The sequence below is a fragment of the Ammospiza caudacuta genome, chromosome 9 (genome assembly GCF_027887145.1).
Source record: "Ammospiza caudacuta isolate bAmmCau1 chromosome 9, bAmmCau1.pri, whole genome shotgun sequence".
NCBI classification, from domain to species: Eukaryota; Metazoa; Chordata; class Aves; order Passeriformes; family Passerellidae; genus Ammospiza; species Ammospiza caudacuta.
In genome coordinates, this window is record NC_080601.1 from 26,951,912 (window position 1) to 26,974,004 (window position 22,093).

The following is a 22,093-nucleotide window of genomic DNA, read 5'->3' on the forward strand; positions in this document are numbered from 1 at the left end:
ACAGCAGAGAATCCAAACAAACCAGGATAGCTGCGTAACAGCGCTCAGCCTCCCACGCGCCCCAGGGCCTCCTGCTACTGATGAGTTCTGTGAGCTCCCAAACAGAGCTGGGCCCAGCTGCCTGCCTGCTGGTTGTGAACTGCACGGCCTGGGCCACCACGGGCGTGCCCATGCCATGTTCTGTCCTGTGCATGGGACAGGAGGCATGGCTCAGTCATTTCAGGGAAGGTTATGAAGCTGTATGAACACCCAACTAAACAAAACCCTGATATGGTCCATCCTGAGAGATGGAGAGGTGCACACGAATATCATCCCCAGCTGGGCACCCAGTTACAAGAACTAGAATGATCATGGAGCACTTATTGACTTGAACAAAGCTGATATCCAGACCAACTTACTGGCAAAACTGTAAAAAGTCCAGTCAATCACTTAATCACTGTCTCAGTGCTGGCATTCCTGAATGGAAAGCAGCAAAAGAGCAGAGAAAGGTGGATGGAAAACATGACCAGCAATGCAACTCATTTTCCTCCTCCATACTAAAAGTCAACACAGACAGCAGAGAGCACAAGAAGGAAAAATTAAGGAACAGAGAAGACGGCATGACAGAAGGATACATCTGAGTAGCAGACATCAGGAAAGAGAGAAGTTGATTTAAACTATCCTTTGCATTTCAGGCCACACAGCACCTCCCACAGCTAATGCACCTGGACCACTTTCAAGGATGCTGGCCACACACTGCTCACATAAACTTCATGGGATTAACACTACAGCCTGTGGGATGAATCATTCATATATCTTTCTTTTTTTATCCCACATTAAAATCTCAAAAGGAAGAAAACAGTGGCTTGCTCATAACAGATTTTCTCTCTCTACTCTCCAAAAACATGCAAAGGGCTTGTTACCAATTGGATATGCTGGGGCTACAGATACATTCCAAAGGAGTATGTAGCACCAAAATAAAAGCTCCTGAGTTACTTTACGTCGTTTGCTGTACTGTCTTCTGCTGTTCTATAGCTATTTGTTGCATTACAAATAAAAGCTGTCTATCTCCAGTGTGAGCTGGCCATTGGTGAGCATTCAGGGGACCTTGCCTTACTGGGTCACTTTCTCCCAGAAAGGAGGATTTTTCAGCTTCAGAAATCAAAGATAAGTAGTTCTGACCTCAATTACAGCTTCAGTTGAACAGTTGTGACTAAAGTTGTGAAATTTGCTTTCTGAAGTGATGGTGTTTTTACCAATCTAGGTTCAGGCTTCACTACAGCAACTGAGGCTCCTTCCTGCCAACTCAAAAGAAAAACACGAAGCACCAATGGATGGTTTGACTCCAGAGCTCTACTTTTTAAGTGCAATTCCAGTCCATCCACCAAGACCTGATGATGGCACAGCTTTACAGCTACAGAAAAATGCCTCAGCATCACATTGTCAAGGCTAAAGTAAAACTTCAGTCCCAAAGAAACACAGTGCTTTGATTTCCTTAAACTGAGGAACACGCTGCGTTACATTTCCCTAGATTAGAATGCGCTCCTGACAGAAGAAATTAGAGAAGGATTGAGCTTGCACAAAAAAGCATTAATCACATTAGGTTCTTGACAGAAGGTATAGGAGATCAGTGAAAAGGAACTAGAGACACAGCAGAATAAATGATACCCAGGAAGGAAGTCACTAATCTCCACCTGCCCACAGTTATCCTCCTTTCAGATCTTCCCCCCCACATGCACATTTAAACTTCCACCAAATTTACCTGGGGCCACTCAAGTGGTCCATTCAGGAGTCTGCCCAAATAAGAGGCAAAGAGGAAATAGAGGAAGGATTATAAGATTTGAGAATATGGAGAAGAATTAGTAGGTTTGGCAAGTTTCAGCTGTAGCAGATGGTTTTCCTGATGTACCACGGACCGGCACTGTTTGTCTGCAGAAGCCAGAGTAGCTCATCTGGCAGCCTGCAGCCATTGCTGAGGCACAGGTGAGTTTGGCCCAGTCACTATTTCAATTCCTGTCACTGCAGTGCCTCCAAGACACACTTGCCAAAGGCAAGTGCATGCCCAAGCACTCAGCCTCTGCCACATCTACACAGAATTGGTGGAAAAAAGGCTCTTGGACAACTCAAGTGCACCATGCAAGGAGGTGGCTACACTGGCATTTGTCACAGCATTACAAAGGGTGGCTCCATCTCATCTGTAATGGAAGTTTCTCTGAAACCACCAGCATTTTCCCTCAAATGTCTCTACACAACAATTCCCGGTATCCAGAGCCAAATTTAAACCAGTGTCAGCAGGGATCTTGCAAGACATCCCCAGAACCATTCAGATCCCGAGATCCCACATGCACATTCTGCAGACAGTGTCCTTATTGTGGGATGCTGGTTTCTGTTTGGGATTGTTAGCCTGGGAGTCTCTGGGGTGGCATGGGGAAAGCAACGCCCTTTCATGTGGCTGCCTCTCAAACCTGGACACTTCTGTGAAAGAGATACTTAAATTCCCAGCTCTCAGTGAAGTGGAAAGGTTCACACGCCAGCCCCAGAAGCTCACTTCTTATTTTAAAGCCAACAGGCTAACAGCCCAGGAAGTGTACAGTCAGCTCTAAAAATACAAAGTCATCTGGAATGACCAAGTGTGTAATTTAACTTGTAGCTGGTACAGGAACCAGTTTTGCTTGCTGTGTTCAGGAGGAGCAAGAGGCATTTTCTACAGGACTCAGTTATCCCATTTGCCTGGCAACGAAAATAACGTCCTATTTCTGATCATTCTACTTTTATTCAAGGACATCTTGGTCACAGACTACTTGAAGCAAGGGAATAACTTCCAAGCTCACCCTGAGCCTACAGCCATCCTGTAATTTTAATTCTTCATACTCTGCAGAGCATTTCCTTCTCAGTAACACTAAGGAATTTTAGTCAGAATTAATAACAAAACATGAAATTAACTGTCCCTCAGACTCTTGATCCTGTTCTCAGGCAAACAAGCAAGATTCACCTTCCCCAACATGAATCAGTGTGTGCAGTTTTGTCCTTGCAGACACCCAGAAATGCAGACTCTTCAGAGTGGTTTCCAGGACACTGAATAAACTGCTCTTGAGTTTAATCCTAGGGTTTCAATGGTCAGTGATGGATCTTGCTAAGTTCACATTACCCATACTAAATCTCCAGCAATACTCAGTGAAGACAATTGGGTTGAGTCTCTCCAAGCAGCTCTGCTCTTCCTCGTGCATGGAGGCCTCCAGTAACATCCAAAAGCCATGAAAGTCCACGTGGGAGAATGAAGTGTCATCTCTGAACCTACCAATGTTCAAGCCAATGATTCAGGTTTACTGTTAGATGCTGTTCTTCCAACCTTAGGGTCACCACTGCATGGAGATTTACCATGCAACACCCTCCCCATCACTTCCATTGTGTTTGAGTAGGAATCATGTTTAGAGCTTTCAAAACTTCAGTTTCAGCCCATGGAATACGTCATTCCAACTCCATTCCAGGTTTGGTCCCTGGGAGCTATCATTCTTTAAGAAGGATACATTTCACCTGCACATATGGTCACAGTTTAAGAGCCAGCACAGCACCTCAAGGCCTGGACATCAAATCATGAAGGTGTCACCTTACCCTCATCAGCACAGATGTGTGCCTGACAGCATTGGTCTGGCTAGTCAGGCTGCTGCTAATCACGAGAAAGCAACTTTCTCTAAGTACCAAACCAGTATGTGATTCTTTAACAAACATATGGCAGGTGGGTTAACAAAGGAGCAAAGTGAAGCTCAGTCTGCAGCCTGGGTGCACTCAGCGCTGCCCTTTCTCTCCAGGGGCTGGGAAACAGGATTGCATCACAGACAATCCCAGCAGCACGCTGACCAGAAAGGGTATGCATGTCATGGGAGAAAGATCAGCTGGAGACAGTTCTGCAGCTGAATCACAACAGCTTTTCAAAGCAACACATCAGGGCATCCCAGCACACATTCACACTCTAGGGAAAAAAGGGAGATACAGACCCAAGTGAGGTCTGGGAAATACTTGCTGTTATCACCAAGATGAAGTTCGACTACATTGCCAATACAACTGCAGTCCAGCTTCATTTGAAATAAAGTGATGTCCCACTGCAGGTGCAACTTTCAGATGAAGTCACACTGTAACAAGATACAAAAACCCGAACTTGCCAGCAAATGCAGTAACAAGAAGCCAGCCAGTAAAACAGCGCTCCAAGAGAGCCCATCTCATCTGCTGCCTCTTCTAGAACTGCTCTGGTTAATCCAGCCACGAGCCAACATCTTTCTACCAAAAAAATAATTAAATTCTCCACCAACAATGCCAGAAAGTCTGATGTCCCAGCCCGGGGGAGTGGATAGGAAGAGCCAACATGCGCCCTTTTGTCAAGCCACCCCCTAAACCTCACTGTATTATGGCAATCCTAAACAAGGCAATTACTCCTATAGGTTTTGCTAAATCTGAAAATGGACAAGAAACTGGTTTGTGGCAAAACTGAACTCTTTTTAACATGAAAACCAAAAGCATGGAGTTATGTTGCTGGTCGTAACTGAAATGCGTCTGCTAATGATTAAAGCTTCCATTTTCCTGCCAAAGTATTATTGGAACTGCTTATTTGCTGTGCAGCTTGGGAGAAAAAAAAAATCTCTTCCATCCTTTATTAATCTTGTCCTCATCTGACACAACAAAAATGCACCATCAGTCTTTTTCTTACTTGGAAAAACAGGCCTGAAAGTCACTCCAAGAGCCAAAGTCTTTGTGTATAATTACTGTCTTGATTAACTAGAACAAAGGGCAGAAAACATCAGTTATTATGCATTAAATTCAGTATTTTGGGGACTTCTTTAAAGACATTTCATCAACCTGCTTTCTTAAAAGGAACTTTGATATAGCACAAATCCATGAAATAATTAAAAATAAATAATTTTTTAGGTATTTTTGGTTGGTTGTTTTTTTTAAAGCAGTCACATCCAAAGGAATGCAGCTCACAGGGTAACTATGGGACTCCTTGGAAGGCCTCAGCAATAATACTTGTATCTTCTTGGCCCCAGGTAGTTTCTTGCAGCAGTGCTGAGCTGGTGACCTATTTGGCTGATATAGGAAACTCAATCATTAGAAAGTTTATGCATTCTAATATAAAAAGCAGATTTTCCTTGGAAAGATTTTCTTGGGGCAGGTTTCAGGGTCCCAAAACTGGCAGTGACTGCATAAACAGAGTAGGTAATGAGTAAAGGCTCCAAAAGGGGATTCTATGTAAATTTTTTCCTTTCCAGCCTGCCATCCTGGGCTCCAAACAGGGTATGCAGGAGAAATGGGGAGTTTAACTCTGCCTGAGCATGAAGTCTCATCAGAGGAGGGTTAAATGAGAAGGGAAAGAGGAAGAAACTTGCAGGCAGCTGGAAATTTCAGATTTGAAGTTTTAAGAAGCCTGGTAGATATCCTACTGCTCAGGAGTAGCTGGATGTGTTGTACAGCAAACTCAAAGGCAGCAAAGCCTGTGTCCACTGCTCCTCCACCCTTACCAACATGCCCTGTTTTTCCAAAGCTGAAGTGCCTTTATGCACACCTAAGTCTTCAGGTCTGTGGTTTCAGTGGTCACATCCCACCCTCTCCCCAGCAGACAGACTAACAGGGCAGTCTCAGAAATCCTGGAACACATTTCATGCCCACAGCTAGCAAATATGAAGCCCAGACAGGCTTGCTCCCCCTCCTGCTCCTAGAGGAGGTCTGGGGGGGGTTTCAGTGCCTTGGATTTGGAGAAATCAAAACAGATGCAGAAGAGAAGCAATCTTTGCAAGGGCTGGCATTGATATCTTTTTTTCTCCTTTGAAATACACTTTTTGTGGTTTGAAGACAAGAAAAATCTCCTCACATGCTGACCTGGGAACCAGAACCTCTTTCAGTGCTGCCTGTGTGAGGGCTTGGCCCCAGCAATGGGCTTGCTCTGCTGGCACTTGTGAGGCAGGGCAGTTCCTTCCTCTCTTTGGCCTCCAATTCCCATTTTTGAGAAATCAGAGAAATGTAGATGATATCCTCTAACCTACAACTAGATTGGAGATCTAACCACAATTAAATGAATAGTACATTGTTCTACTCAAGCCAGGTGGACAGAAGTTGAAAAGGGAATCTGCTTATTTCAGTGGAATGCTTACAAGATAGCATGGAAAAAATCCAGCCCTAGAGATAAATGTTTAATATACCTGGTGACTTCCCAGTCACAGCAATCACCCTTCTCCTGAGCTGTGAGAAATTTAGAGGTGTGGGAAAGCTGTTCCTTAGAGGCATGATATCAGCTAAAGAAAAGAAAAATGAATGCCAAAGTCAAAGTGGTTGGACTTTAGATGTCTCCACAAAATGGAAAAACCCTCACATAATTGAACTAGCCCTGTCAGAACACCAGTTGCTCAAGATTAAGACAAACAATGGGAATAAGACTAGAAAAATGAATATAAACCACATTGCAGCCCAAAACATTTGAAAAAAATATGTTCTAGAGGGACAGTTTCAAATTGGAAGCTGTTTTATGGCTTAATCTGGAGAGATGTTTCTTTAAAACTCTTTAAAAAGTGAACACTACATAAAAGGGATCTGATGGGTCGTGTTAAAAAGGAGAATGCTTTAGAGAAACATGACCCCATGACATTTTTTTGTGTCCCTATAACTTGTTAATCCATCTTTTCCCTCCATAGGGGAATGAAATGAGGCAGTGTTGCTTGGAAAATAGTAATTAGTTTCTTACTACTCTGAAACCTTCAACTACAAACCCAAGAGAACACCAGTACTAGTTAACTTTGCAAGGCTTTATAAACACACTAAAGGTCACTTTAGTGTGACATTGAGCTGCTCCCAAATGAAGGAACCTCGATAACCCAAGCCACAGTCAACAACTCCATCCCAACAGGCAAAACTCCCCCAGCAGCAGAGCTCCAGAAGGTGTCCCAGGAAAGCTCCAGCCAAAGGAGGCACTGCAAAGGGCAGGGTTTTAGCAGACAGACATATTTCAAAAGCTCTTAATGAGCTTGTCATCAAGGAGGCAGAGCAAATACCAACTGCAATTTGAAGCTGGGCAAAGGAAAACCAAGCAAGGATGTCTTTGAAATGCAGAAAAGCTTCCCAGAAAAGATGGAAATGTCACAGCACAATTAAAGGGACACTCTCCCCTTGTCACAGGGCTGGAACAAATAGCACCAGCAGAAAACCAGGAGCCCACCTTAATCCCTTGGCACAGTCACAAAACAATAGGTATTTCAGAGGGGGCAGTGGAGAACAACCTCATTTTCCACAGTGATAGAGGACCACTACAAAACTAACAGAGTAGTAACAACCCTGCAGTGGTTCCAACACAGAACTGCCTGCCAAGCTCTTAAACAGAATCAAACGTCAATTGCCATGAAAGTTACTAAGTGGGGCAGAGGAAGCCATTTAGACATCACAAGATAGCAACATAAATATCACAAAACATTCATAATTCAAGAATTTTGTTTTATGCAGCAACAGTCCAAGCTGGTGTGGCGCTCAAGCAATATGCAGGCCCAGGAACTTCAGTCCCAACCCCTCATTATTCAAACCCATGTACAGGGCAGTCTTGAATTGCAGCTCAGAGGTAACTACTTCAGAAGTGTTGTGGCATGATTCCTTTCTGGGCACAGTAAGTTCAAGTTTAACTGCAGAAAATCAAAAGAGGGCTTCAGCCATACCAACACGTTTTGGCTGCTGAAATAAAACAGCCAGAAAAAGAAAGCAGCTGCCATCCTCCTTATTGAGGCACAGAATTAAAAATTCAACCAGACAAGGAAAAGGTAAGAAAAAAGGTGTTCAGAAAATAGCTTACAAAACAATCACCAGAGAGCTCAGGGTAGGCTGTCAAGGGCTGCTTCCAGCTCACTCCATCTGCTAAAGTCATTAGACAGTGTCACCCCACCCTTGGGCTCCCTAGGGCAAGAGCAGAGGAGGGAGGGCTCCTCCTCATCTCCTGCTGACCCAGCTGTTTTGGTGTGAGTGCAAATTATCTCCATCCATTCAACATTTAGCAAACAGGCCACTGGAAGAGGGAGTGCCTGTTTGCAGGGTTGGTCAGGCACTATATTCCCAGAAAGGAGCTAATTTCCAGGAGAACTTGGCTAGAGCAAATCATCACATCCAGTTTTACCTCTCTGCTCTAAGTTTGTTCCAGGCTTCCCTTGGAGCCAGCACAGAACCTGGGTTAGTGCAGATGTCCCTGTTCCTCCTATCAATACTCCATTTCCATTGACTACTTTAAAACAAGGCACCCAGGCTCCTTCCAGAGACAGCAGTTTCCAAGACAGCTAAAATTGAAAATAAAACCCATCCTTTGCAACCAGATGCACCAACAGGATGCTTTGCTTATACTGTTGCAGAACAAAGCAATAGAACAACCAGGCTTGATCAGTGCCTCCAAAAAGCCTGAAGACAAAGACACTGCTGCAGTGAGACAAGAAAGTGCCACTGAGCATCCTTCCTCAGAGCTCTGAAGCTCTGCCTGCCCAGAGCAGCCCTTCTCCAGCCCAGAGCTGCAACCATTTGAAGGAGGAAAGCGTCTCTGCTTTGCCAGTATCGTCCCTGTTTGGAGAGAGAACTTCTGCAAACACTGTTTTTTATGACATTAAACAACTTTCCAGTAACTCCTAGCCAAAAATTCCGAATCACCCATCCTGCCTCCTCAGATGGCCTGTGTTTGACTGCATTAGTACACACATTGGACAGAAACTGCAGCAGGGCAGGAACTGATTCATAAGTGGATCAAGTAACCTCTGCTGCTGGGCTGGTGCCAGGAAGGCAGGACACATGGCAAGGCAGCCCTGCATTCAGAATGCACACTGAAGGATACACACCTTTGTTTTCTAAACAGGGGCTTGGGGTGGTCCTTCCTTGAACTTGGCCCTCCTTGTCAGAGAGTTATGAACACTGGCACATACAGAAGCAGCTGGACAAGCTGTCCCAGGTACCTAGTGGGGGCCACTCACCTAAACCTGTCCTCTGGGATAAAGCCAAAGTGCTAGAGGAAAAGTGTTCAACCTACACAAGTGTTTGCTTCTTCTCAAATTCCAGGCACAGCTCAAGGACTGACCAAGAAGGGAAGGGGCTCCTGTATGAGGGAGTATTTACTTTTTATATCATGACCTTGGTCTCTTACAAGGCTTCAAATTCAAATACACAGACACACTGGGAAGAAGTGGAAGCACAGAGAACTGAAGTATTTCTCAGAACAAACAGCAGGGCGAAGCTGGGTGTACAAACAGAAATCAAGTCCGGCATCATATCTGGTGAATTACACTCTCTTGAAATGCTACATGAAGGGAAAAAAACCCCTCACTTTCTAAAGGAAGCCAACACACACCAATTGCACCTGAAATAAAGCACAGTGTTGGCAATTTCTGTGTCTGGTAGCACATCTGACCAGCGGATGCAAAGCTATTGACAATTCACAAGCAAACTCGGAAATTGCTTTTGCAATTTGGTCTAGAGCTACAGTCACATTTGAAACCTAGAAAGCTGCTGGACTGCCACTTATCTGATAGAATAAACAGAAGAGTACTGGGTTTGGCCAGCTTTTACATGACAATACTAACGCTCAGAGACATTTTCTAGCAGTGCACACAGTCCCTTCTGTGTATAGAGGGGGGATCATGAAGACAAGGACCTAGAGAAAGAGGTAGACCAGCAAAAAAGTAGATGCAAGATAGAAACAGTGATCTTTACAACATTTAAAACAAAAAAGCCTGACCAACACTAAAGAAAGGTGACTAAAAATCAATGCTACTTGCAAAAACAGGCATGGCAGAAGGGATATAGAGATGCGAGATTGGTCCATGAGTTGCAAGAAACCCTGTTCCTCTGTTTCTACTTAGAACACTTTAAGGGTGTGCCTTCAGCCAAGATGCAGCAGTTAACCATGAAAGTAATGGTTCCTTCTGGTACCAAATAAATCCACTTAACCTTGGAAAGCAACACCTTCAAATTAAGGGTGCTGTGCTCCCCATGAAGAGGCAGAAGCCTAACACCAAAAGGCCTCAATCTAAGAACAGGGAGCTTGCAGTACAGAGGCCAGTGCATCCCCAGGAACTGAGAGTTGCATCCCCAAGGCCCCAGAGTTGTGGCCTTTCTGTGTCCCTCTCCCAGGCCCTGACTGCAGCCAGTGAGCAGCACCAGTGAAACCTAATGGTGTAGCAGAGGACACTGCCAGGCACACACTCATCTCCTGACACTGTGTGGACAGTCAGCAAGTCCCAGGACCTCTAAGCCAGGACTCCCAGATGAGCAAAGATCTTCCTCAGCGCCAAACCCACAGCCCAGATAGAGAGAAAAGCAGCCTCCCTTCCCAGCGATTCCTTTGGGCCCTGATAAAGTTACACTAACCATAATAGCCTTGTTTTACGTATTACATGTACTGTAACACTGAAAATTGGTCTGCAGTTATGTAATTGCAGAGGAAATGGCTACAGCCCGCCTCGGCCCAGCTGAGAACGCCGTCCCACGACGGCTCCACCGCAGGCAGGGCTCCTGGGGGCTGCAAGGAAGGAGCTCCCATCCTGCCTGCAGGCACAGCAGCAGAGGCAGAGGCAGAGGGGCTCGGGACTGTGCTCATACTTCACTGTCTGTCAGGTTTTCCATTGCAAACACTGCCGACACAGTTTATAGCTTGACCATTTCAAGCCACATCCATGCAAAACTTGGCAGAGAGGGAGCTGCTCTGGCCCTTCCTCTTTCACCTTAAAGAAATCTGTCAGATTCCTGCTTTAAAGTCACAAGATTATTTTTTCTGCAACAGAAATACATTTTTAAGTCATTCCAGGAGGCTTTTTTGGGTTAAGGTTTAAAAGAAGCCTATGTAGTCGACAGACAGGACTTACGTCAACTACTCACATAGTTTTTCTGAAACAGCTCAGAAATGTTTAGATAGTGTTGGACAGAGCAGGTTGATTACACCATGCCTTTAAACAAATCACAGTCACTTCTAGCAAGAAACACAAGCCCTGTAACTACAGCTCTTTTCCAGACAACATCTGTAGAGACTGTAAACCTCCTTTTTTCTCCTGATGCATTTGTAACCATTTCTACAGGCAGATTTTCCTCCCAGCTAAGGAAAAAAAGAGACGAGTATTCATCAGATACAACAGGCACATTGGGTATTTTGATCTTATAAACAGAATTAAGGTATGAAAGACAACTTTTGTTGAGCCAAGATAGGTGTTTGCTGCAAAAACCAAATGCTGGAGTCTGAGAGGTGGTACACTACTAAATAACTTGTTCTGAAGTACAACAGCTTTATTTACGTCTAGCAAGGCTTGCTTCCACAGTAATTGCAGCAACAACCAGGTTATAGTGACCCAAAGGCTTCACAAATCAGATTAAGGGTTTTGGAAGTTATTCACTGCATATACTACACTGACCTTGCTCCTGAGTCATAATACTGGACAGAAGTTTGAACTTCAAATAATGTCCAACAGCACAATAATGAGGACAACTTGTCCAACTCTTTCAGTGAAAGAGAAAGCCAAATGAGACAAGGCCCATCTCCTATAAGAGAAAATTAACACTGAGCAATACTATACAGTAAGCATGACACACTTAAGGTAAAGCTAAAGAAGCTTCATGAAATACCAGATAAGACTTCAATAAATCAAATGCCAGATATTCCCCCTCTTCTACCTATGCCCTATACACTGGGCTCTGAACAAGCACAGTTTATGTTCTTCAGGAAAGCACACAACTTGGAAGCAAACATCAGAAAAGATGGTGACTCTAGCTCAGGCCCTAGAAGTGTGCAGAAGAAAATATCCAGCAGGATGAGAGATGTGCACCATCATTTGGAAACGGATTGTGAGGTTCCTTGTGTAAAAACATAGGGACATTTGACCAGAAAAGAGAAGGTGTTTCTTTCCTACAAAAGCCATGCAACAAAGACAAGTTGAAGTTTTTTCTGCTCCAGAAAACAAAAGAACCATTTAAGTGTCCTTGGCATCAGCAGGCAACCCTATTCAGGCAAGGTTTTAAAATGAAACAATCATCTGTGTGTCTTCACACATCTCAGCTCCTCAAAGTACAGTTAAACACCCAAAGCAGACATGATATGCTATATACATGTCTGTACATACACGGAAGTTCAAAATATTGGCCCAACATCACATCCAACACACACTGTCCAGTCTGAGAGCACTTTTCAGCTGTCAGCTAACAAGCTGTCCAGCAACTCTTCGTTCCTTTCACTGAAGACACTGTCCCTGCTGCAAGTGACATCCAAGTCACCTTGCATCTCCTTTGTATGGATTAGAAGAATGAGCCTCATTTATACATCACAGGTAGAGCTTCACAACACTTAAAAGGTCAACATAACAATACAGTCAAATGAAGCATTAAACATGTGCATAGCCCAATAACCTTATTTTCTTGGAAATTATATCCCCGTGTTCTTAGAGGTCATAACCACATCTTCTAGGTTGGCTTGCTTACACTAAGCGGATACTCAAATTCAAGCCATAATTCATATGTTCTGAGAGTTGACTTTTGACAAAATTTTGCTAGTTTCATTACATGCCATCCAAAGGTTCACCTGTAGCTGAAGAGACAAGATACAGTATTGAAGTCATTCCTGTGGTATCCCTAACCTAGGGCAGAATTAAGAGACAGTTTGGAGTCCTGTTATTGGAATAGCTAAATCATGAGCCCCCTACAAGAACTGTCAAAAAAGGCATCCAAGCAAGTGATGCTCTCTCCATCACCAATCTGTGACTTATGAGCTTATCTGATGGGTTTTTTAAAGGATATAGATATCTTTATTTTGTACATATATAAGAGCAAAATCACAGCATGGAATTCCAGGCGTAAATTTCCTTTTGTGTTTACGAAAGGAATCTGGTTGCCAAGCATCAGAATATGGTTTTAAGAAGTATAATCCAAATTCAAGGATGTTCCCTGAGAACAGTCCCATTCCAGGACCACCTAATTAATTTGAACCCTACATTCTCCATTTCTATCTCTGCATACCATGTGGTTCAATACAATGTGGTCTGAACTGTGCAAGGCAGAGAGGCCACACTAAATGAAAACACAAAGGAACTCTGACTGGAATTCAGACACTTCTTGTATTATTTAACAGCCCAATTAATTCCCTTGGCTCCACAAGCCATTATCCAGTACAAGGATACCATGAATAGGAATATAAGTTGCCACAATATAACCAGACTTGCTCTGATGGCAGGGACACCCACTACTGACAATGAGAAGCCACAGGCTTGGAAGGGAGGATGCTTGTCCACTAGGCCAGACACAGTTCAAGAAGTGAAGACATTTTTCCCTCTTCAATCAAAACTACTGCTGTTAAGGGGGCAGATGAGCACTTTGGTTTCCATTAGTTCTGCAAGTGATAGTCAGTACCCAGGAGATGGGTATTTCTGTCCACACTACCCTGTGCCTTGCCACACACAATCCTTTTGGACTCCACACAAAATCACCAGCCAGCAAATGACTGTATCACTTTGAGCCAAACAAGCATGAGGCTCTCATACAACAGAGAAATCACCACTCCATTAAAAGAAGGAGAAAAAAAATACAATGCATGGTCATCCCTGTGGATAACCTGACTCAGAGCTCTGAAAGCTGAATCTGAGCCTTGGATCAGAGTGGCCCAGTGTCCCCAGGCTCTGCTGTGCCCAGCACACTGCAGAGCCTGCCAGCGGCAAGAGCCCTGAATGTGTAGGCACCACAATGTGAGCCTTGGCTTGAACAGATCCAAATGTCAGCAGCTCCTCTGGATGAGGACACACAAGTCACGAGTGGGCTGGAAACCAGTCCTGGACAACAGCTCTGGAGTAATACACAGGGAGTGCTGGAGAGGAGGAGGGGAGCTGCTGAAGACAGGCAGTTATTCAAACCAGCTGCTAAGCCACTCCAACCACTCACACGTACACAGTCTCCTGCATGTGTTCTGCCCAACTCAAAGCTACCAGGCTTTGTTCGAGTACAGAAAAGAAATCTATAGAAATGCTTGCCAAAAATCTCATTTTCCAAGTGCAAGCTGGTTATTCCACGCATGGCAGAACGGGATTTCATCTTGCTTTTACATGACAGCCTCTGCCTCTTTGCCTCAAAATTCCCCAATTAACACTTCTGCAAGAAGTTTTGAAACTGTGCATGGCCACGTATTTATCTACGCACATTCTCTCCCCTCCCTACTGAGCTCTGGGCCACAGGCTAAGCTGTCAAGCCAAGTTTCATCCCAAGCAATTTTTAAACACTCATCCTATAAATCCTCTGCAAGGGGAGTTACTAATGGAAATACTGACAGAAACTTGAAGAGACAGCAGGGCAGCTATAGCAGCCTACTATACATCAGCTTCATTAGCTGCAGATTCTTCTCCCCGTCACCTTCATTTTCCATTAGCATACCTTGGCTAATTAACACACAAAACCTATGAAACATTCTTACAGTAGAAGGCAACATTTGGCCCCCAGCCCAAATCAACAACAAAAAACTTCAACATCCTCTGCCAGACATAGTAACTGTACCAGATGGAGCAAACGTACAGCTAACAAGTAGTGATGAGGAAACTGAAAGCAGAGGAACAAATGCAAAAATCAGACCATCAGAAGAGGGAAAAGCAGCAAATACAACTTACCGCTTTCATTTTTCTCTATGACATCCACGACCTCTCCAGCCTGGAGGCTAATCTCAGAGTTCTCCTGCTTCTCATAGTTGGACACCACCACATATTGCTCCAGGATCATGGGTTCAGAGCTAGCATCAGCACCTGGGGAAGGGAAAAAGCAAGCCGTAAGCCAGCTTCCAGCCATGGCTCCTTGAGAGCGACCTCCGTCCATCCGATTCACAACAGGCCAACTTGTCACCAGAGCCAAGCGAATCAGCAAACAACCCTGGCTCGCAGCATGTCCCCAAATGGCTGGCCATATAGAAACAGCCTCCTCTGGCCCACAACCCAGCAGCACAGAGGGACATTGGAGAGAAGAACAAGAAAAAAGGGGAGGAAAAAAAAATACAAAAAGGAGCCAAAAAAGTGAATTAGTTGCACAGTTTCATGATGGATTCTGAAAATAAACCTCTTCCCAACATGGTTTCCACAATGCTTGCTCCCATTCAGAGAAAAAAATCCTGGGCAGAAGCAGTATAAATCCACAGCTGAGCCATCCCCCCAGTAAACCCAAAGAAGAAACAGCTCTCCCCTTGGCGGCTCAGCTCCTTCTCCACTCTAAAGGCTTGAGCTGAAAGTCAAGAGGGGGCTGTAGATGCCAATCATATTCGTCTGCACTGCAGCCCTTAAATAGAAACACATGAGCGGGGCTGAAAGAGAGGGAGGTGGGGTGGAGGGAGCGAGGGGAGGGCGGGGAAGAGTGTTTACTTGAAACAGAAGAAAAAAAGTTATAGCGCCAGATCTGTGCTCACACACGGCCGCCCCCTGCCCCGGCAGCCCCGCGGTTCCGCATTCCCCGGCGGGACCGGGCTCGGCTCCCCCTCTCCATCGCCCCTCTGGAGCCCTCGCAGCCGCCCCCACTTGTTTGGTTTCTCTCCCGAGCAAGGGCTTTCGGCTGTCACAGCCATTTATGAATGAGAGCAGGCGCTCACGCCAACAGGGGCCACGAAAGGTGCAAAATAACGCTCTCCTCCCTCCCTTCCCCCACACCGCTGCTCTTTTTTTTATTATTAGTATTATTTCTGACTTTTTCACCCCCAAACCGAAATCATGCATTTCGAGGTGGAGCCACGAGGCAGGCACAGCGCAGTGCCAGATGTGGAGGGAGCCCTCGGGCTGCTGCATCTCGGCTCTGCAGTGCAGCACAAACAGACCCTGCGCTCCCAAACCCGGGCACAGACCGGCTGTGCTCGGCCTAGAAACCGCCTTGAAAAGTCATAAGAACCTCTCCGTTTAGGTCTTTACTTTGTAAGAGCCAACATGCCTTAATGCAAAATTATTTTACAGGTTTTCTCAATTACAGCAGTTTGGGACACTGGCACTATTAACATTTTACATGTTAAGAGGCAGTTCCTGTTGCTCTGGATTAAGATGCCAAATAAAAGGGAGGACAGAAGCAGATACACAACTTGCTGAATGTCCCATTTTACACAACAGGGACACAGCCAGGAGCAGACTTTGGGTTTTCCTGAATTTCTGATGACAAATTGGCTACAAGAGACGGGAAAGAAGCAGCATGGTCTGAAACTGTCCACCAGAAAAGTCAAGGGACTGACAACCAAGCACAGGATGCTGGGTTTCCAAACTCAGCATGTTCATATGTGTTTGGACTGGAGATGCAAAGTGATTCTACAGACAAGTAATTAGCATCCCTGCCAAGAAAAAGGTAAAGAATGCATCAGCCATTAAAACAGCATCCTGTGAAATGAAAATCCTAGAAAAAAGGCAATTAATACAACTGTTTCCTGAAAGGAAACACTATCACAATGCCTCCCCTTGGACCAGGTTTAAGAAACCCAGAAAATTAGAAGGCTTCCTTTCTCCCTAAGCATGCCTCTGCCTCTCCTCAAATTACCTAAGTTAATTTTCTTTACAGAGGAGTCATCTCCTCTAGAAGCTTGTGTTTAAGAGATTTAGCTTTTCTATAGCTTGTTGAACCCCAGCCAGTAGCAGGAACAGGAGGAGAAGACCATGAACTGACAACATAGAAATTTATAATACAAATTTTCAGCACAGCTATCCATTCCAAATCAGCATGATGTTTCTCTTCATGATCAGTCAACCTGACTCATGCACTCTGGTTTAAACCAGTGCTAGTTGGGCTACCTGAAGTTCAATGAGATGCTTTCCCCTGTTTCACACTGTTTCCTACACAGTCTTTTCTCCAGTCCAGAATCCAGCAGCATTATAATCTTCCTTCAACCTGCTTAGGCTGGTAAAACCTACAACCCCTACTTTGTTTTAGTCTTAGAGATAAATCCAAGGTTTTTAACCAGAAACAAAAGCTGTCATGGACTTATGTATATGCACGTGCACCAGCAGAGAATTCAGTGTGTAGAAAGGCAAGAAGGACCAAACAGTGGCAAGGGGAGCAGGGCACATGCAGGAAGCTAAACCAACAACTCAAATGCCTTCTTTCCTCCAACCTACTAGGCAGTTTTCATGGGACTGGAGTAAGGAAAAAAAAAATCCAAAAGACTGCATTGGCTCGCTGGCAGGAGCAGTGTTCATGTGGTGCATGTGGGGAATGCCCTTGCCAGGAAACACGGAGAATCAGCACTTCAAATCCACCTCTCAACTCTGCTTAAAAAAAAAAAAAAAAAAAAAAAAAAAAAGCACTTAAAACAGTTTGGCAAGATAGGTTATATCTGCATTCTCATATCTGAAACCCAGCAGGGTTTCTCTGCCCTGCCTTGGATAAGGTAGTCACTGCAGGAGGATTTCTTTGTCACTACAGGGGCTGGAGGAACACATACAATTAAGAGATTGTTTTAACAGACGCTTGTATAACTGCTACAGGGCTCCTATTAAGACCAAAAAAAAATAGGGTGATAAATTCCTTGTTCTAGGAAGTAACCAAGGTCAAACAAACGTGTTCATTTACAGCTGCAGCAGATCATGCCTAGAGGATATCCCCCTTTCGAGGCGTGGGGTCCCTGTGGCTCCTGGAGTGATGGTCACCCAAGATTAGGTACTCCACAATGGGGATTTCAGTAAGAGCAAAGAAAGGAAGAAGAGGAGGAGGAAAAGACAGAGAAATAATTCCTTCCAGTAACCAAAAGCTTTAACCATTTTCTGGGTAGCCTGGTTTGGGTTGTTACTACATTCCCTTCAGGCACAGTCAGTAGAGTAAGGGACTCTAACCCTCCTCAGCCTTCCATCCCCCACAAGCTTTAGATGAATTACTGCTCAGTGACACTCAGGATGCCCACAACATTGCTGCTACACTATGTCAGACTCTCCAAAGGGGATTCAAAAGAACAAGACAGGCAACACCACAGGCAGCACAGCACCAATTACACCCGCTGCCCTGGGCGCTTCCGCATCCCTGCCAATTAGTTCAGGTCGAATTTGTACCACAGGACACAGCATGCATTGAAGAGTAGCAGCCTGCTCAGTGTGAGCACGCCAGGGGACAGGGATGCAGCGTGGCACAAGTTCCCCAGCAAGCTCACATGCAGCTGCAATGCCACCCTGACACAACAGCCCTACTTTTTAAAAAAGTGTCTTCAGCCCAGGCAGGAGAAATGGAGAGCAGAGGACAGGATAACATTGATGTGCTAGGTAGAGGCCCCCCCCTCCTCTCCCTCCAAAAAAGCAGAATTAGTGTTTTGGTTAAGCTCCAACTTGCAAGCCCTCCCCAGAGCAGAGCACAGATTGCTGGCTGAAATAAGAGTTTGCTTGCCTCTCCATTTCTTTTTGCCTCGAGTCCGTTTCCCGGTTAAAGTCTTGAGGATACCCCTCCTCCTCTCCATAGGGCTCCACTTTACAATCCTCCCGCTCCTCACCTCAGCACTGCTCTTCCTGGGGCGGAGCAGGAATGTCACTGGAGCTTGTCCATGCCCCTCGCAGCTGGCACTATTAAGTGACAACAGTTGCACCCTGTCCCCCTCACCAGGCAGCGAGGAGGGAGCATCATTCCTCCTGCTGCACTCGGAGACCAGCAACTACTGTGAAGCCTCCTAAATAAGAGCGCAGAACGTCCGCTCCAACATCATCCTCCTCCTCCTCCTCCTGTGTTGCAACAGCTACGACCTATGATGGTTTTGCAATAGCCAAAAAATGAAAACCACCAACTGGACTCCAAAAATAAAATCATCTGGATATGGGAATGTGAGACTCCTGATCTTTGCCAGATTACTCTGTTGTTATCGGGCTATAAACATGTCTGCTCTTTTAATCCAGTGCACAAGCTTTTATATCGCTCTTTCATGATTATCAATCAAATGTTTACAGATTAAGACTAAATGAATTAATACTGGGCTGGTCAATGGAAGTGCTGCAGCAGCAGCCAAAACCACAGAAACGGCCAGTGAACGCCATGAGGGTGAGTCACAGTTGAAGCACCAACTGCAGGTAGTGCAGCCCTGGTGCAGGCACGGGCACAGCTGCTGGGGACACGTGCAGAGCCTGAACGCTGGGCTGGCTGGCACCCACGGCCCCCAGTGTCCTGGCATGCCATAAAATAATGGCACAGCTCTGCACTTTTCCACACACAGGGAGGAGTAACTGTGGCAGCTTGGATCTAGAGCTGCGGTTTCTTGTTAAAGCCAGTTCTTGAAGGGTAAACTTTTATGTATCTCTGGAAAACTCCTTTTGGGGAAGGATGAAGGGAAAAAAAAAAGCCCAGAATAGCAGCAAGCCTACTTAAAATCCTCAGATCAGTCTAACCTCTTACAGCAATAAACCCAGCTCTAAACACATGGAATTTCTTCCCCTAAAAACTTCACCTCTTTTCTTTCTTATCAGAAGGACCACATGACTATAAGAAATAAACATTAAAATTGCATGTTTTCTTTAAGCCTTCTCCCCGTGATTTATCCTGAGCTGTGTTAAGATAGAGAGCTTAGTTCCATCTAAAAATTGGGTTAAGTGTGCACTGCACACAAGATAAAACAGACTTTGCCATGTAATGCATGTGAGAGTACACAAGAGTTCATCATATCTCAGCAGTGTTGGAAAAGCAGTTCTTAAAATAACCAGTTCCTAGAGTAAGCAGTGAGATGAGACTAATGAAGCCTGATACAAATCTCTATGAGGACAACATGGATTCAGATCAAAACTGTGTTTCCCAGTCTGGGATCTCTCTTCTATTCAGTGAGAGTGTTTTTGTTTTGTCTTGGTGTTTTGGATTTTTGTTAATTTTTTATTCTTTGTGTGCCCTAAACAATCGGAGCTTTGACTCATCTCCTAGATACTCTTGCACTGCAGCCTGTCATGCTTTAGCCCCATTGCCACTTACCAAAACTCAGACTGTATTTATATTTCAATTATTCCTGAAGGTAAGACTACTACTGCAACAAGCTGTGAGTGAAGGGGATTCATCCTCATCCCTCCTGCCAGATAGCAATCCTCCCAATCCTAATAGTGTTTAGCCTCAGTGCTCAGAGGCTCTTGGTGTAGCAGCCCTGAGCCACAAAGCTTTAGGGACAGAGACAAAAGTTTATCACCTCCCACAGTTACTTCAGAGACTCAGTACAAATCCAGTCTCAAGGTCTGGATTATTGCCAAATATAGAAGAAAACAAACATTTGGGCAAGTTTATCAAATGGGTTATTAATACACTGTGATTTCTGTAGTTCTTCCCTCAGCCTGACCAGGTAGCTCTTCTACAAAGCACAAAGACACTCTACTGCATTTTCAGAAGAGAATTTCAGAAGCAGGTGGCACCCTGCTATTAGATAGAGATGGGTGGAAAGCAGAAAGGGAATGGTTTGAATTTGACCACCTAGGTAATGCAGAAGACTCAAAGCCAGAGAAGTTTAGCCTAAAACCTTGTCCAAAGCCCAAAAAATAAAACAAGATTGAGCATCATGCACTGAGCAATGGCCAGGTCAGTGTGCAAACCCTCTCACCCCAGGCTGGCAGCTGTGATTGATGTGCAAGAAATTTCTCCCTAAGTGAGCATCCATCCAACCATCCACCTTCCTTGCTCATGTGCTCTGCAAGCCTTTCAGGACATGGGGCAATAGTAGCCAAAACTCTAGCCCTTCTTGCTATCTTTTTGGCTAAACATGCCAAGATCTGGTCTAGATGGTAACTCCATGAGCTGCACGAAGTCTCTCCCAACCTCCTGCCTTGCTGCTACAAACAGCTGTAGGGGGCCCATGCCCACAGCACACATTGCCACCAAGAAGAGACTATGATCAGCAATCATAGCAGCAAAAGATTAACTGGATGCCTGGATTCATTCCCCACCATAAGACACATATAGTACTTTCTGTTACTTCCAAGAACCAAGATCTGGGTGAGCCTTCAGGAGTCTGGGACAAGTGGTAGCTTTAACTGTGGACTGTGGCTTCCAGCCCTGGAGTGTGTGTGACACAGAGCTAAAACCAGCAGCACAACACAGCCCCCATGGGGGGCACCTCAGGAATGAGCCTGGCTCATGGTAAATGGCAGGAGCTGTCTCAAGCAGCTGCTCCAGTTCAGTTCTTCCCTCTTTACAGCCCTCAGCAGCATTTCCAACAAAATCCTGACCAACAGAAAAATTCAGTGCTGACCTTTGCCAAGTGGAGCCTATTGGTCTCGGGATTTTTATTTTTTATTTTTGATCTGCTAGGTTTTAAAATAAAGCCAAGAAAAATTAGAGGCAGGAGTGTGAAAGTAAAAAGTTGAGTCCTCTTTCCACTCCTTCTTGGAAAGTTGGCTCTCTGAACAGTGATTCCAACCAACTAGGTTACAGGTAGCAACAGTTAGGAATACTTAAGTAGTATTTTGCACACAAATCTGTTAAACTGCTTGGAGATTTTCACACAGCTGCCAAACTGGGTCTTCCACCAGACTGAAGTCACCAATATACTCTGGCATACATCCTAGTCCTGCTCAGTGGTGCAACGCATTCCCATCCCTCCACAAGGCACAAAGCAGACCGGCCAAGGATTTTAACAGCAGGCAGGGTGACCAAACTAGAGTCCCACCACAGCACCTCCCAGGGTGTGGCTGTGTGGCACCCATCTTTTTCCAAAGTACAAAATGAAACCAATTTAATGTCTTGGTTAGAGTCTCCACTTCATGGAGCAGGTCCATAACCTCAGCTAGAGCTTGGGCAGCATGAAGCTGGCTTCTGTTCTCACCTCCAAGCCACAGCCCAGCTAGGACACAAAAATGTACTACATAGGTAAAGATCACATCCAAATTCAAGTCTGATCTACCTGCTTGACATGTCAGGATACAGCCTATGGCAGATCTGGACTGAAGAACAGCTATTTTGGAAACTGAGGATTCATTTGGACAAGAAACTCAAAGGCCACATGAACTAGAACAGCATGGGGAGCTAAGAACTTGCCAAATGTACACAAGACTTTGGAGCAGCACTATGTATCAACATTCACCTTCTCAGACACCATGCAATGCAATTAATCACTTATATTTGCACACTCATCATGCACCCTTTTTTTTGCCATTCTAGCAACATGCATTTAGCTAAAAGCAGTAAGCAGAAGGAAAAAAATTGTATC

The 22,093-nt window shown here is 44.9% G+C and overlaps 1 protein-coding gene across 3 annotated transcripts in view; it reads right to left on the reverse strand.

Annotated features, from left to right (window-relative positions):
- Positions 1 to 18,585, reverse strand: part of SH3PXD2A (SH3 and PX domains 2A) — a 62,818-nt gene extending 44,233 nt beyond the window's left edge. For 2 of the 3 annotated variants that reach the window (XM_058810394.1, XM_058810393.1), the window contains exon 1: positions 14,604 to 15,047. In XM_058810394.1, coding sequence (XP_058666377.1) covers positions 14,604 to 14,805 — 202 coding nt within the window. In that variant the 5' untranslated portion in view covers positions 14,806 to 15,047. Of the gene's footprint in view, positions 1 to 14,603; positions 15,048 to 18,421 lie in introns of those variants that run through there. The other variant, XM_058810395.1, reaches the window with a different exon arrangement.
- Between the last annotated feature and the right edge of the window lie 3,508 nt (positions 18,586 to 22,093).